Source organism: Lynx canadensis, chromosome A3 (genome assembly GCF_007474595.2).
Source record: "Lynx canadensis isolate LIC74 chromosome A3, mLynCan4.pri.v2, whole genome shotgun sequence".
NCBI classification, from domain to species: domain Eukaryota; kingdom Metazoa; phylum Chordata; class Mammalia; order Carnivora; family Felidae; genus Lynx; species Lynx canadensis.
This window is the reverse complement of record NC_044305.1, coordinates 12,431,680-12,448,821: the sequence shown is the minus strand read 5'-3', so window position 1 is coordinate 12,448,821 and position 17,142 is coordinate 12,431,680. Positions and strand designations below refer to the sequence as shown.

General features: G+C 53.6%; 1 protein-coding gene across 1 annotated transcript in view; it reads right to left on the bottom strand.

The window, feature by feature from the left end:
- PREX1 (phosphatidylinositol-3,4,5-trisphosphate dependent Rac exchange factor 1) overlaps window positions 1–9,964 on the bottom strand; it is a 128,599-nt gene extending 118,635 nt beyond the window's left edge. Inside the window, exon 1 of the mRNA XM_030309094.1 lies at window positions 9,637–9,964. Coding sequence (XP_030164954.1) covers window positions 9,637–9,849 — 213 coding nt within the window. The 5' untranslated portion in view covers window positions 9,850–9,964. The remainder of the gene's footprint in view (window positions 1–9,636) is intronic.
- Window positions 9,965–17,142: the final 7,178 nt, after the last annotated feature.

Below are 17,142 nucleotides of genomic sequence, written 5' to 3'. Positions count from 1 at the left end.
AGACAGAAATGCCCTATCCTCTTGGAGCTGACATTCGCGTGAGTGAGACAAACAATAAACAGTAAGTAAGTCAGCCATCTAGTGTGTCAAGTGGTAGAGAAAACTCCCGCATGGAAGGGGCACGGAAGGGAAAGGATAGGAAGTGTGCAGGTGGGGGTGGAGGACAGGTTTGAAAGGGGGAGGGAGACCTCCTCAGGAACATGCCAGAGTGAGCCCTCGGGATACCCGGAAAGAACATTCCAAACAGAAGAGGCGAGAACACCCTGAGGCAGGAGAAAGGGCACACGTGGCTGGGGGGGGGGGCGGGAGGGAGTAGGAGCAAAAGGAGATTCTGGAATTAGATAGCAGTGATAATTGCGCAACTTTGCGAATATACTCAAAACCACCGAATCGTTCGCTCTGCAAGGGTGAGATTTATGGTGTGTGAATTGCGTCTCAATTAAAAAAACCGTATGTGGGGGCACTCAGGTGACTCAGTCAGTTAAGTGTCTTGATTTCAGCTCAGGTCATGATCTCACAATTCACGAGTTCGAGCCCTGCATCAGTCTCTGCACTGACAGTGAGAAGCCTGCTTGGGATTCTCTCTAAGAATCTCTCTCTCTGCCCCCTGCCCCCTGCTCGCTCTCTCTCTCTCTCTCTCTCTCTCTCTCTCTCAAAATAATAAACTAAAAAACAAAAACAAAAATCTGCAGGAGAAAGAAGAGAAACAGGAGAGGGGACCTGAAAGGAAACAGGGCCAGATCTCACAGGACCTTCCAAGCCATCCTGACACCTTCACTTCTACTCAGAGGGAAGCGGGAGTCTCGGGAGGGCTCTGAGCAGGGCAGTGGTATGAAGTGACTTAAGTTCTAACTGGCCCCCTCTGGCTCTGTGTCTGGAGGACAGAACGGGGCAGGCCCGGGTGAGAGCAGAGCACACAAGCATAATAGCCCTGGCTGTTTCTCGACCGTGTGTCCTTGGACAAGCCACTTCACCTTCTGTGCCTCAGTTTTCCTCACCTGCAAAGTGGGTCTGAAAAATACACACACACACACACACACACACACACACACACACTCACACTCACACTCACACTCACACCGCCCAGGGCAGAGGTGAGAGCTACAGAGGAAAGCGTTGTTAAGATGGTATTATGAGCGGAGGTAGTTTTTAATCATGCAAATTAGTTTCCTGAACAGAAAACAGGGGGTGCCTTCCTCTCTCACAGGAAGCAGAGACCCATCGTGTATCAACAGCCATCTCCCCAGCGGCCACCAGCACAGCCTGCTGACACCCTGGCCATGAACAGGGACCCAAACTCCTCTTTGGGTGTGGTCAGCTCAGACGCAGTACTCACACGGAGGCTGAGACCTAGAGAGGGGACAGAAATGGCCCTGATTCACACAACAGCCTTCCCAGACAGAGGGTCTGGGGATCTGCCTGGCAAGGGGAAAGTGTGGTCCTCCCTCCTGGGTGAGCGTCCAGGCCAGAGACAGGGGGTGGCTGCTGCGATCTTGGGAAGACCCTTGCGCAGTAAGACTTTCAGATCATCAATCAGACCAAGCCACACCCCAGCTGAAAACCCTCCAGGGGCTCCTCACCCACTAATAAAGTGCCTGAGTCTCATGCCACACCGACTTCCTCTCCCCAGCTCCACCAACCTGGCCTCTTGCTGTTCCTCAAACAAGCTAAGCATAGTCCTGCCTCAGGGCCTTTGCGCATGCTGCCCCCTCTACCTAGAACACACTTCTCTCAACTACAGCTGGCTCCTTCTCGGCCCCAGGACTCAGCTCAAAAGCCACCTCTTCAGAGAGGCCTTCCTTGGCCACCCCGTCACAAGCAGATGCCGCTATCCCTAGCACCAACACACCCTCATTTTACTTCCCTTCTTGGCACATCCACTCGCCAGCTGAGTAGACCTAAGCAAATCACTCTCTCCGGGCCTTAGTTTCCCCATCTGCAAAACAGATATATGAGAGAACCCCCTACAGGAGAGGGTTGTTGCAAAGGCTCAAAGAGATAATCCATACAAAGCACTCAGCACAGGGCTCAGCACACAGTAAGGCCTCAGCAGATACTATTATTCCATCTGTTGCCACCTTCTCAAGTGACCTCTTTGTATTGTCTGAAGATTCCACGAGGGCAGGAACCTTGTCCATCTTGTCCTGGCCATGTGCCAGCACCTAGCCCAGTGTTTGGCACACAGTAGGCATTCAATGTGCGTTTAAATGACTAAGTGAACCAGTGAATGAAAGCATGGACTGCCCACAGCCCGCTCTGGGCCTGGCCTCGCTCCTTGCAGAAGCTTCCCACCACCCCCCTGTAAGGGCGAAAGTACAAGACCCCGGATCCTGGTGGCTCATGGCCACCCCACCTGCTTCCACCAGACTTTGGTGGCCCTAGTCCCGCCAGCCTGAAATAGCCTGGCCTCCCCTGGCCCAGAAACAAGGGATCGTCTGTCAGGCCCACCCTGGGGAAGGAACCAGGCGGGTAAACACAGATTGAGCGTCCGACCACAAGACAAAAGAGGCAAACCCCCTCTGGTCCTCAAGGAGCCGGGAAAATAAAAATAAACTGAAAAATCTACATAGGGCTGGGAGGCTGGAGGACTTCCCTTCTTTCTCAGGGCTTCCTTTCGGATAACAGGAGAGCCTGTGGCAGGTAGTGGGGCGGCCGTGACCTTGGCTCAGCACTCCGCTCTGCAGGCACTCCCCGTGGATGATGGGGAAACCAGGACTCAGAGACGCAAAAGGTCTTGCCCAAGGTCACACGGGGGCAGAGCTGAGATTTGAACCCAGGCCGTTTGGTGTCTAGAATCCATGCTTTTTCTTTGTTTGTTTGTTTGTTTGTTTCTTTTTTGAGAGAGAGAGCCAGCAGAAGAGGGGCAAAGAGGGAAGGAGAGAGAGAATCCCAAGCAGGCTCAGCATCGTCAGTGTGGAGTCCGATGCAGAGCTTGAACTCACAGACCGCGAGATCATGACCTAGGCTGACGTACACATGCATACAGTCACGGCGACAGCATAGATTTCTCATACTCCGGGATGTGTGCGTAAAGGCCCCAGAATACGGTGCAAAAGCAGAACTGGTTGTCAAAGGTTGGCAGCCAGTCCCCCTGGGGGCCATGGGCAATATCTGGAGACCTTTTCCAATGGTCCCAACTGACGGAAGGGCAGGCCAGTGCTGCTGTGAAGCATCCTACAATTCACAGGACAGTCGCCACAAGGGAAGATGATCCCGCCCCCACCTTCCAGTGGGGCCAAGGGTTAAAATACGGAGGATTCACCACAGACCAGCTGCTAGGGCTGAAATGCCCCCTGAGGAGCCTCTTTAAGGGGGACCTTTGAGCCAGGCTGAAACTCAAATCCTGGGAAGAGGGCGAGGGCCACCCCAGCCTTCTCCCAGAACTCTCCGGATGGAACCCTGACCGGCCGCAGGGCCGCCACCCTTGACCAGAGCGCACCTCCCTCTGGGGGCCACGACTTCGACAGGGAGTCCTTCTGGGGCTTCACAGGCCAAACAAGGAGATTCAGACCCCTGCCCTCTCCCCCCAGCTTACTCTCAAGTTCTATGTCTCCAGGACTCTGGGGCAAGGACCAGCTCTGGCCTCGCCCTGTGCCCCGGGGGAGCAAGGCACGCTGGTTTGAGGACCTGTCCACCCTGCCTACCCGCCACCTGCCACGATTCCAGCCAGAGAGCTGGTGGCCGTTGGAAAAAAAAAAACGGATGAGAAATCACAAAAATCTGAGAGGTCAAGTTCTTCTGCAGCCAGGCATGACCTGCTTCAGAGACAACTCTTGCACGGGCTGGGGGTTGGGGGGAGGCTTGGGAGGGGGCACTGTGAAGCAAAGAGAATGTGGGTTTGTCGACCTGAGGGAGTGGCCAGAGCTCAAGAGGCCTTCTGCTCAGTGGACTCAGGGGGACACCCTCTAGGAAAGGGGTGCCCGGAAGCCTCCAAAGGCCAAGGACACCAATCCCATCCACCTGCTTTTTTAAGTGACAGATAAACGGTTATAAGGGACAACACCCAATAATGGTGAATGGGCTCTAGGATGCTCATCTGGAGAACACCCTCACTCAAATGCACGAGATGCATCATCTCTGATGGGTCAGCCTTCTCCAAAGGCCAAGGGCCACATGTGCCCTGTTGACAGCTGCATTTTCCTGGCCCAGAACACTGCCTAGAATATACTGCAGGTGCTCCAAAACTACCTGCACACGGAGAAACGCAGTCCAGATTTCTGCGTTTCCCTGTGCGGAGCTCTGTTCGGCCCACACAAAAGGTGCCCCCTCCCAACTCCGGCTGACATTTAGGTTTTTGTCATCAAAAGACCTTCACTGACTCCCTAATGATGTTGTGGCCTAATACAAAGTGGCCTGGCCCAGGTTCTCTGGCATCCTAAAAAGCTCTGATAATTTGGACCTTCGGGCTTAATTCTTTGCCCACATGGGCAGCTGGAGGTCTCACAAAGGCAGTTAATTTTGGTCACGAACACAGCATCATTTTGGGTAGTTCAGGAGAACGGGAAAGAATGAGGGTTCTGCAGTCAGACTACCTGGGTCTGAGTCCCAGCCCTGTCAGGCTGTGTGACCTTGCAAAACTGACTTGGCCTCTCTGTGCCTTGGGTTTCATCTGTAAAAATGGGAAGCACAATAAATACCTAGCACTTTTGAGTTGATACACAGAGAATGCTCTACACAGGGCTGGTAAACATTTAGTACTTTATTATAAGTGTTAGCAAATTATCATTACTGAGGTTACACTAGCCTGATAACCATGCAGGCATGCAATTCTCTCTGTCAGAATTTTGTAACATATATGCTCATACACATGTGCCTGGTTTGATATGAGAACAGTATTATACATGAGATTTCTGAGTGCATTTTTCCTTTTACTATCTTCCTGCTTGCTTTTCTCCACAAGAAACACATCCTTGTGTCCTTTTCCCTAAGCTCCTGTAATGTGACGTATACAACGGACATGTGTATATTATGACTTCTGTTTATTTTCCCAAAGCAGAATTGTGTCACATACACGTCTCAGCATCCTACCTTTTGCAACACACCCTCGTGAACATCCCGGAAGTCACCGACCGGGTAGGTCATTCTGTTTTGGTGACTGCAGAATTTAAAATGTGTCCCTCACCTCCACCCCCTGGCATTTCTCTCTAGTGAGAGACTGGAAGCAAAGCATCTTAAAAAAAAAAAAAAAAAAGCAGTGACAACACAAAACCACAGTTTCTTCTTTTGGCAAGCAGAGCTCCAAAGAGAGGAAAAGCTCTAGTCTCCAACCCCCCAAAAAAGCAGAACCACAGAAAGCATTCTGGGAGCTTTCTGCCCACACCCCCTGATCGTCCAGGACCATCCCCCAGCCGGTGGAGGAGACCCTCTGGGAGTGACAGGTCTCTGTCCTCCGTCAAGGGAGCCCTATGGGGTCCTGCTGACCAACCCTTACCCAGGGGTCTCTCTACGCATCCACCCAGGCTCCCCCTCTCTTCCCACCACAGCCCAGCTGGCACACGCATCGCAGGATGCGTTGGCACTTACCCCAGGGTCTCCTCACTTGCAGGCAGGAACCCAAAACCAAAATCCAACCAAGAAACCGGTGAGCCCAAGGCTCACCTGTCCTCCTCTTTAAGCGGGGGAGCCCCGTGAACCCCAAACAGACAACCCTCTCCGCCCCCCACTGTCAGCAAAACAGCCACCATAGCATCTGAATACCAACTGCGCGTCTGGCACCCTTCAAACGGCTTCGGCGTCAGGCTCATCGAAGCTTCAGAACACCCCCAGGACACAGGTGCTACACTGTTCCCATTGTGCAGATGGGAAAACTGAGGCACTGAACAGGCTGGTGGCATGCCCAGGGCCACGCACAGTCATTGTGGGGTAAAGCCAGGATGCGAACACCAGCAGCCTGGCTCCGGAGCTCCACACTCAACCCTCCCTTCACAAACAGCCGTGGAGCACAGAGGAGGAATCTGGCCGCCTGCCATTTCTAGTCTTCTATAGTTCTGCCCATTCTGCGGAAGACAGAATGGGAGCCACGGAGGGGAGTAACCAGAGAAAGCGCAGGCAGAGGGTCAGGATATCACAGAGACCCGGGTTCTAATCCCCGTTTGGCCACCTTAATAAATCACGGGCCAAGGCCTTTATGAGGCAGAGCCAGTCTGTGAGGGGTCTAGGGACATGAGCTCCGGGGTGGCCAGCCTGGGATCAGATTCTGGCACGGCTGTCTGCGTGACCCAGCTCACTGAAACTGTCTTCGCCACAATTTCCTCATGTGTCAATGGGGCAACAGCAGCACTTTCTTCACGGGGTATTGGAAAGATCAAATAAGTGATACATGTGAAGCGCGCAGAGCAGTAAGTTATGAATCAGTGTCAGCTCCTACCCACTAATGACTGTAATTGTTATTCTCATTATTGACACTGACCAAGAGCACCCAACACGGTCAGGGCTTCTAAATGTTGAAATCCAAGACTCTGAGTCAAAACCCAGGGCACTTTCTCCCACCATCTTGGCGGTGTCCTCCAAGAAAGATCCAGCATCTCTACAAGAGGGCTCTCCTTGCATTTCCATGACCGTTAAATAAACACACACAAAACAAGGCACCAAAGCTATCGGTCCCCCTTGGAGATGGGGAAGGGGTGCAATCCAGTTCCTGAAGGAGGTGAGGAAAGATGGGGAGATTCTGGAGGAACCACAGAGCCCCAGAACCGGAACCAAAGAAAACCACTGGTTCCGGAGTTTAGATGGTCAAAAGGAAATTCGCTCAGGCTCCCTGTCCTCTTTTCGGTGCTGACTCAGACCTCACTTCCTCCAGGGAGCCCTCCCTGACTACTCCTGCTCACTTGATGCTGAAATCCTAGAACCCTAATCATCTATATTATTTAATTACCATATAACAAAATAAGTAATGATGATACTAACATTTATATGCCTGACTACCTACGAGGCAGTGTTCTAAGTGCTTTATATATATTTATATAACTGACTTACACTCTCAAAAACCCTGTAAGATAAGATCTATTATCAGCTCCTACTTCACAGAGGAGAAAACTGAGGCCCAGAAAGGTTAAGCCAGTTGCCCTAAGGTTATACAGCCCCAGGGCTCAATCCCAAGCAGTCTAGCTCCAGAGCCCAGCCTCATACTTGGATTTCTGTAAACATCCACTTTGCCACCATGGACTAGACTGTCCCCTCCTTGAGGGCAGGAACCCACCAGAGCTGGCCTTTCTGCATCTCCCACAATTCACAGTCAACCACAAAGCCTTCATTTCTACTGACAACAGAGCCTTGAAACTAGGGACCCAGGGAGGCCAGGGAAGCTCTGCCCCATGGAATTAAAAGCTGGGAGGGATTACCAAGCATTCTTCCCTTACCAAGTATAAAGGCTCAGAGGAGCGAGTGGGAAGACAGAAGAGACCACGCAGGCTGCCAGCCTGGATGCGTGGAAAGCCTTGGTAATTAGCAGTCCCCGAAGCGAAGCCCTGGGTTTTCCAAACCGAAAGGCCTTGGGTGGTTTAGGGGGCACTTCTGATGGAGCAAAACAAGAGAGGCCTCCTGTGGCTCACAAACGAGGTATGTATGGCTGGTCAGGTTACACAATCAGTCCATTTCTGGCAACAGCTTGGGGACACCCAAAAGGACAAGGCAGAAAAGACGCCTGGATTCTCCTCCCCTTGGTTTACAGGTGGGCAAACTGAGGCCAGGGCAGGTATAGCACGACTGGTCCGAGAACCAGCTCATCTCAGAACCGACAGGTCAATCGAAACAAAAACTGATGACCTCAATAATGTGGAAATACAGAAACCTTTCTTTTTCTGGTTTAATAATAAGAACCATTGATTCCAATCAATTTCCATTATTCCAGCAACCTCGGACTCTACAAGTGGACAATTTAAAACCACAGTTAACCCTAACACGATCTGTATCTGCTCTGAAATGCACCACACCATCTAAGCAAGGGCGTGGGAGGGAGAGATATATTTTCTTACCCATTAATGTAAAAATTGGTTTGTCTTTCCTCTTTCCTTTCCTGACTGAGGAGCAGGGAGTGGCTCAGAAGGAGAAGTGAGGAGTTCCCTAGAATTTGACATTGCCCAGAGATATGAGCACTGTCTGCATCTTTATATCAGAAACTACCAGCTTTAAACTGAACAGATTCCTTTATTTATTTATTTATTTATTTAAACTATGAGAGAGGGAGAGATGGCAAAAAGAAACACCAACACTCTCACAGGCCTTTCTAGAAGGGTCCTTTAGCCAAATGGTTTTCAATGCCACCACACAACTCCCCAACCCCTCCCAACACACACACACACACACACACACACACACACACACACACACACACGAACACACCTCTTTTCACAGAGAGAAGGGCTCTCTCCTCCCCGAGTTAGAACTCGGACCTCACACAGCCTTAGCTGCACCTCCAAGCCAATGGGGACCCCAGAGGATGCCAGAGTCTCCCTCTTTCCCTTGGAAATTGGGAGCTGCACAGCCTGGCTCTGGGGTCTCTGAAGGAACAACCACCGCCCCCACCAGCCCTTCCTTAACCAGGATTAAAAGACTTCCTAGAGCCAAGAAGGGAGTAAATGAGGTCCCAGCAGGAGGCAAGGAGATTAAAGCCCTCGGAGTCTCCTAACTTCCACCGAGGCTTGGCCCCAGGCCCACCCCCTCCGCCCCCTGGCCACTTTTCTCACTTCCCAGGAGAGTAGGGAAGTGGCCCCTTCCTCCCGCTCACAGGAAAAAAGAAAGATGGAAAGAAAGGAAAAGAAGAAAAAAAGAATAGAAAAGGAAATGCAACACAGGAGTTTAGAACCCAGTATCCCCAATTAACCAGCTGTGTGGTTCTGAGCAAGTTACTCAACCTTGCTGGAGCTAAACTCTCCCATCTAAAACATGGGGTAAATACTCGTCCCCACTTCATGGGCCACCCGGAAGGTTAAACCTCCTGATGATACATGTGGGCGCCTGCCACATAGTAAGCGCTGGGCTGTTTATTTTTTGCCACTTAGAAATAGGGGTGGGACCTGGACTGCCAAGTCGAGAGTTCGAAACCCACTCTCCCCAAGCTCCAACAAAAACGCGTGCACTGGGGAAAGGGGTCCTACCCCGAGGTTTTGTGGGTTTGTGGGATCTCCGTCCCTCTTCCGGGCACCGGGTTGTATCCTACTCTCGGAGGGACGCTGGGCTCTAGGATGTCTAGGAGGTGTCCCGGAGTACTCGGCGGTGCACTAGGCGGCGAAGAAATCCCCGGGAAAAAAAGCAGGAGCGAAAGCTCCCGGCGCCTGGGTCCCAGAGCCCCTGCCTCGCGGATGCAACTAATTTTAAAACTATTTGAAAGGCGGGGAGGGGAAAAGAAAAAGACAAAAGGGCAGCGTGCAGGGGAGGTGGGGAACGGAGTGCGGGAGATCCCGAGTCGGGACTCGGACCGCCGGCCGGCCAGGGAAGCGACAGCCCAGCTCCGGGGGAGCCCGCATCTCCCCACCTCTCCGCGCGCCCCGCGAGGCGCCCCTGAGGCGACTCTCGCGACCCCCAGGGACCGCGCGGCCACAGGTAGTGGCGACCGCCCGGCACTGGAGGCCCCTGCGCTCCACAGCGGGGCTGGCGGCCCGGGCAGAGGCTGTCCCCGCGCGCCCCGGCGACACTCACCGACTGCAAGAAGCGCAAGGTGCCCACGTAGTCCCTCTCGGTGCCCAAGATCTCGTTGAGGACGCAGAGGCGGAGGCGCAGCTGGCGCTCGGACTCCCGGGCGGCCGCGCACGGGCCAGAGCTGGCCGCAGCGGCGCCGGGGACCCGGGGGTCCGGGTGGGCACCGTCCCCAGCCCCGTCGCCGCTGGGATCGCTGCCGCCGGGTCCCTCCATTCTAGCGCGGCCGCGCGGCGCCGACTGCTTCCCCCGCGCGAAGGTCGCGCCGAACGGCGACTCAGGCGTCCAGGCGCCCCATCCCGGACGGGGCGCGCCGGCGGGCCGGGCTCAGCGGCGGGCCCGGCGCCTGGCGCGGCGGGCGGGCGGGACTGGGGGCGGGCGGCCCGGGCCGGGGGCGGAGGCAGCGCGCGGAGGCTGGACAAGGGGCGGGAGGGGGCCGGCCCTCGGGGCTCCCAGACGGCGGGCCCCGCCACCGCCGCCGCCGCCGCCGCCGCCGCCGCCCCCACCGCCCAGGGAGCGTCTGCCAAGTGCCACGCCGTGCTCGGGCCGCAGAGGCGCTCCGCGCGCGCACCGGGCCCCCTGGAACCGCGCCGCGGCGCTCGGCGGCTACGTCGGAAGCTCAGCGCGGTCGGAGCGGGGGCGCCCGGGGCGCTCGGGCGGGAACTCCCCGGAAGGGGCGCCGCGGGGCCCGAGGCGGCACGCCAGCCGCCGCCCGCGCGCCAACTCCGCGCCCGGACGCGTGGCCCCCTCCCCCGCCGCGGGCTACGCCGCTCCTCCCCCACCCCCGCCACGCGCGACACCCCCCGCGCGCAGGCACACGCACGCAGGTCCGGCCGCCGCGGCCGCCCGCTGCCGCCGCTCGAGCTGAGCGAACCCCCGGCTGGAAAAGCTCTCGGCGGGAGCCGCTCGGGGGAGCCAGCCCGCCCGGGCCCTCGCGACCCCGCCGGCCCCGCGGAGAAGGAGGGGGCGGCCCCTGCCCGGCCGGTGCCAGCCTCTGGGGCACGTAGCCCTGTGGGTGCCCTCGGGCGCCGCCGCGACCTTGGGAAGGAAGACGCGCGCCTCTCCGGATCCCTCCCTCTCTCTTGCCCTTTCCGTCCTTCCGTTTTTATCCCTTTTTTTCTGAAGTTCTTTGCCCCCAGGAGACGACCCTGCTCTTTCCACCTTTCCCAGAAGAAATTATGATCTGCTCTCGAATTACTAATCAAGGAGCAGCTGCTCTGCCCGCGGCCCCCTCCCCACCCACCACCGGGGATAAGGCCTTGGGAAACCCGGCCGCTAGTGCAGGCTGCCCTGTGTGACCTTGAGAAGCAGCGGGACCGCTTGACAAATGTCCTCACCTGCCTCACAGGAAGGTATGGAGAGGTGACCAAGCGCTGAGGCCTGGAGTAAGCTCAGATTCGAGTCCCATCTCCCTCACTTGCTAGTGGGCGACCTTCGGCTGGTTTCCTTGCCTCAAGAGCCTTAGTGTGCTCGTCGGGATACAATGGAAATAATCCTCGCACCTGGCTCATTGGGGCCCGCACAGGGTTATGTGTTAGTTCACAGGGCATACTTGGAACAGTGCCCAGTCCCTAGAAAGTTCTCTATTTTTGTCCTTTATTATTATCATTGCGTGGGTAAACTGCCTTCTTGGCCGGCCCTACTCTCTAAATTGTCCACACAATTCTTAATGTTCCCCTATCACACACCAGGGATTGTATTGTCTCTGCAGTGGATTAGCTGATTCATATAATATGCCCCCTCTAGACCCGTAATCACCCTTTAGCAAAGAACATGACTGTTTGTTTATCTTCTGTTCCAAACACCCAAGACTGTTCTCATAATGGCCTGGGTAAATGCTGCAAGTTCCTCAGGACACGGGGAGAGAGTGGAGTGGCTTCTGCCCTCTAGGAGATGTTTCTTTGGGATCGGGGACAAGGTGGCATTTGATCTGGGCCCTGAGTGAGTGAATCCCTTCTGGGCGGATGGGAAGGGGGATGGGGGAGGTGGAGTCAATTATGTCCAGAAGATGGCTGACTCCTGAGGTTCTCAGAAAATTGCAGATGTCCCTGAGTAGCTCTGCTGTGTGACCTTGGACTAGTCACAGCACCTCTCTGAGCCTCAGTTGCCTGGTCTATAAAACGGGAGTCTTTGTAAGAGGGAAAAACAACGAAAAACATGTACGTAAAGCAGGGTTTCTCAACCTCAGGCTATGGACACGTAGAGCCAGAGAAGTATTAGTTCTGGAGAGCTGTCCTGGGCATTGTAGGCCGGTTCAGCGGCATACTGTACCCCCCAGATGCCAGGAGCACTCTCTCCCCACCGGCAGTTGTGACAACCACAAATGTCTCCAGGTAGTGCCAGATGTCCCCTGAGAGACAGAATCTCCCCCAGTTGAGAACCACTGATGAAAGTTCCTGACACAGACAGCTGGCACACAGTAGGTGCTCAAGCAGTGTTAGCCTCCTTCCCAGCTGTGACCACCGGAGATTAGCTTCCACTTCAGATATTTGTCTCACACGCAGACACAGATCCCATGTTATATCCAAGAATTGGCCCACACTGCCAAAAGGACCCCAAACATTTCCTCATTTGTGGATGGCGCCCACCCCTGGCCCACCCCCATCTCTTCTACATTCTGATTCCTCTGGGATATTTCATCCCCAATGAAAGATACAACATTTAATGTATTCCTTAAGCTCTCTGTGCCTCCTTGGTCTCTTCCGTGGACTGAGGATAACAGCTGCACCTACCTGGTAAGGTTGTTGCAATGATTTCTGAGTTAACACGTGGAAACTACTTGGGGCAGATAGTAGGCACTCAGTAAGTGAAGGCTTTTATTTGGACTGAGTGCTGAATCCATTCAGATGCCTTTGGCCACAAGAAGAAGAATGGGCTACTGGTGGGTTCAAACATAAGGACAGTATTTATTTAACAAGAGGTCCAGGGGAGATTGGTTCTTCAGGCTGGTTCGGGACTCACAATGTCATCGAGGACCAAGGCACCTTCAGCCCTGCTATCCTCATCGCGGTGGCTTGTCTCCCAAGCTCTGGGACCCCAGAGTGACGAGATGGCTATCGCAATGGCAACATTACCTGCCGACACAAGTCCAAGGCAGATTTTCTCTTACACTTCGCGGGCCAGACCGGGTCGTGTAACCATCCGTACGTAGTCCCTGACCAAGAGCAGAGTCGTCGCTATCAATATAGAGCAGCCCTGCTCCATCTGCTGGGACGCGGCTGCCTGGACAAGTTGGGGTTCTGTTGTCAAGAGACAAGTGTCGGCCACGAGCACCTGCTGCGTGCTGGGCATCGGGTGAGGTGCTAGGACCAAAGTGCGCGAGACCGGTGATGTTCGGCCCTGACATTCCTCCCGCAGGGGAGAAGCAGACAAGGATGAATGAGACATAGAAAGACAGCAAGTTTTGTCATTCAGTCACTGAGCGTTTCTGGAGGGATACAGCAGTAACACAGCCGCTAAGGGTCCTGCCCTCTTGGTGCTTTTAGTCCAGAGCAGGGGAAGAAGGAAAATAACCAAATTAACAATCAATTAATCAATCAACAAACAAATGAGATCTTTTCAGCTTCTCCAGACTTAGTTGGTGGCACCTCCAGGCCTCTGCGTCAGGTCACTGCCCACCCCAGGTCTTATGACTCAGACAGGGAGCTCAGCATTCGTGTGATCAGTGGGGACTCCCTTGGTCCAGGGCCTGGCTGCCTCCCAGCTAATCCTGGCACAGAGCGACTCACCGAACCAAACATGACTAAGCAACCACAAACGGGGAGATTTCTTTTCCTAGCCTTGTTGTAGACTTGACCTCTCCTACCTTCTTCCCCATCACCTCCACCCACACCCTCCAGGATCTCCAGTGGCGAGCCCTTAGATCCCGTATGTCTCCAGGACAGGGCCCAAAACAGGCTACAGCTGGGAAACATTCACCAAAAGAACAGAGAGAGAGAAGAAAGAAAAAAAAAAAAAAAAAACTTTCAGTTGAGATGGGGGAGTAATGATAATGTTAGGGAAATTCTCTTCCATGGGGACAATTTTAGAGTTTCTGTTGCCATGTACTTGGCAAATCGTGGGAAATACCGTTTTGTTTCTGCTGCACACATTTCACAGTTGCAGGGAAGAAGCTAATGCTGCTTGGGAACACCAGACAGACAGTTCCTTATTTCCTGACGAGCCTCTCAGATTCTGCAGGCTGAGGATTCGAAGGCTGCCTTCCCCAGCTCTGCTCAAAAGAAAAAATAGTGAAGATGAAGCAAGGAAAAACAAGGGGTGGGCTTTGCCCATCCCAAGTTGAACACACCAGTGAGAAATGAGTTAAGGACTGCCCAGGATTGCAATCGTTTCCCAAACGCAAATGAGTTCTCAGTAACTCGGGCCAGCTGCCCGGAGAGTCTTTTCCCCATTCTGAGTACCAAGAGCAGCTTTCTGAGAAGAGGAGAGACATCTCCACCCTTGGCATTGCCCAGAAGGGCTGGGCAACAGAATTCAATGTGGGCCACGCAAGCCAGGGTTCATTTCTTCAGACCAAAATATTATAGTCCTGGGTGAGCCACCCACCCCACCCCCCATTGGTCCAAGTCGAAACTTCCCCAAAGGAACCCTTTGTGGTTAGAAGCAGATCTCAGCAGAGGACCCTGGTTCAAGGTCTGATTTGAACATAATGGATATCAGAATAAGTCAGGGCTCCAGAGCTTTGCCAAATCATGTTCCTGCCACGAAGCACTGGGAACACAGCCTGGAGGAAACAAAGAGGGAAATGCTTAGGACCCTTGGTTTGAATCCCAGCTCTGCCACTGACATACGTGCCTTCATTTTCCCCAGCCTTTGGACGTTGTCATAACCCTAGGGATCAGCTGTGTGGGTTCAATTCCCAGCCCCACCAACTTCCCACTTCCTAATGCAACCACTCAACGGACTGAGGCACCCAGGTGCCCCCCTGCCTCTGGGCTCCTTGTCTTGAAAGATAATAGGGACACCCGGGTGGCTCAGTCGGTGAGCGTCCCATTCTCAGTTTCAGCTCAAGTTATGGTCTCCCGTTTGTGAGATGGAGTCCCACATCGGGCTCTGCACTGAGCGTGTGGAGACTGCTTGGGATTCTCTCTCTCTCTTTCTCTCTCTGCCCCTCCCCCACTTACACATGCTCTCTGAAAATAAATAAACCTTTAAAAAAAGATAGTAAAATTTCCTTATTGTTTAAGCCAGTTGAATCACACTTCCTTTATTTGCAGCCAAAGATAGGCCTCCCCATCCCCAGATTTCTCCCCACTCAGATGAACTGATTCCTCTACTGAAAGGAAGAGCAAACATCCAGTTTGCACGGGACAATCCCAGTTTGTGGCTGTTGTCCCAAAATAATTATTAGTAACATCCCACTTCGAATGATTATGATTACCCTGTCCTTTGAAATAATCGCCATGCTCTTTCCAATTCTCTGTTAAAATGTCGATGCCCCAGGGGCACCTGGGTGGCTCAGTTGGTTGAGCATCCGACTTTGGCTCAGGTCATGATCTCTCGGTCTGTGGGGTCGAGCCCCACGTCGGGATCTGTGCTGACGGCTTGGAGCCTGGAGCCCGTTTCAGAGTCTGTGTCTCCCTCTCTCTCTGCCCCTCCTCCACTCATGCTCTTCCTCTCTCTCTCTCTCAAAAAATAAATAAACATTAAATTTTTTTTTTTAATTTTAAAAAATGCAGAAGAGCTACCGCTCTCCACCACATTTCTTTCCCAAGGAAACAAAGACCTTCGTTTGTAAGAGGAAGCCTGGATTGGAGGTAAAAGTTAAGGGGAAAAAAGAGGTTCAGGGGCTGCTGGCTGGCTCAGTCAGTGCAGCTTGTGACTCATGATCTCTGGGTTGTGAGTTCGAGCCCCATATTGGGTGTAGAGATTACTTAAAAATAAAATCTTTTTTTTTTTTTTTAAATTCCATTAGAAGATTGATGCATAAAAGATAAATTCTACAGTTTAGTCGAGACCAGAGATTGACCCGGATGGTTTATCTTGAAATTCTGCGGCCGGAGATGCCAGATGGTTTCAACAGACATACTGGACACACATTTATATGTCTGGGTTTTTTTTTTTTCTTTTTTCCTTTTTCAGTTTGTTTCCTGGCCTGAAAGCTCAAACATAGGGCTGCCCAGTCCAAATCCAGACACCTGGCAATCCCAGTGGCAACTTTGACCGAAAGCTGACGGTTTCTGCTTTAGCCAGCAGAAACACAAACAGCCACACCCTCTCCAAACGCCTTGTATGCTGCTGCAGCCATCCTTCCAAATTTCCTAGGCAAATTCCCCTCCTGGAGCCTTGCTGAAGGGGGGGGGGGGGAAGGTTACCATTTCTGGGTTCTCACCGGGCACCAGGCATTAGTAACGTTCGGCCTCAGATCCTCGCAACTGCCCTTCCTGGCAATTATTACTATATTGTTGTCCCTTTTTCATCGATGAGAAACCCGCGAGGCTCAGAGAGGAACCCAGTCGAGGTCACTGTATTAGTTAAGATAAAGACAGCCGCTGGGACAAGACCCAAATAGGAATACGTTTTTCTAAACAGAGTTTATTTCTCTCCCATGTGACAGTCCAGGCGGAAAACACCCAGAGGTGTTGGGGCCCAGGCTCCTTCCCACGTGTGACCCCACCATCCCTGACGTGGGGTGTTCCCTGAGGGGTCCAAGGTGGCTGCTCCAGTGCCACATCTCAACGGGCAGAAAGACCCAGGGGGGCAGGAAGGAAACGCCTGGTCCTTTTCAGAGCCCAGATTGGAAGTTTCACGCGTCACTTCCCCTCTCCCCCAGTTGGCCAGAGCCTCACCACCCAGGGGTGTCTGACCCTAAATCCACACCAAGCCACCTCCCAGGTGTTGCCAGTGAACGGTAAACCGTGAGCATCTCATTTCCGTCATCACAGGATGGTGCCAGGCACACCTAAATATCAATTGAATGTATGAGTATCTCCAGCACTCGCTTTGGACTCCAGGTTGGGAGAAACCTCACTGTGAACGCCTGGCACCGCTCCAGTCACTGAGGATAGTGAACGACACAGGCAAGGGTCCTTTCCTTCCCGGAGCTGACAGGCTAGTGGCAGAAGACATGGGGAATAAGGACCCCCAGGAAGTCAGCCACAAAGTCTGCCGGGTGGTGAGAACGGCTACGGGGGACACAGGGAGGACGGCAGGGAGGCCTGGGCCAGCACAGCCCCAGAGGGTGAGAGAAGAGAGGTGACATTTTAGCACAGAAGTGAAAGAGGTGAGGGAGCAGACCCCACATGGGTTCCAGGAAGAGCAAAGAGCAAGTGCCGGGGCTTGGAGGCAGGAAGAGCAGCAGTGGAGAAAGCAAGGGGAGGGAAGGGTAGGTGTGGGAGACGCACTGAGGCCGGAGAGGAAAGCTGGTTGGGTGAGCTGCGTAGGTGGCTGTAAGGATGTCGGCGTTTTCTCTGGGTAAGTGGGAGCCTTGGCAGGTTCTGAGCAGAGGAGACATAAGATCTGACAGGTTCCAAGAGGATCGCTCTGACCGCTCTGCGGGAGGAGAGTGCA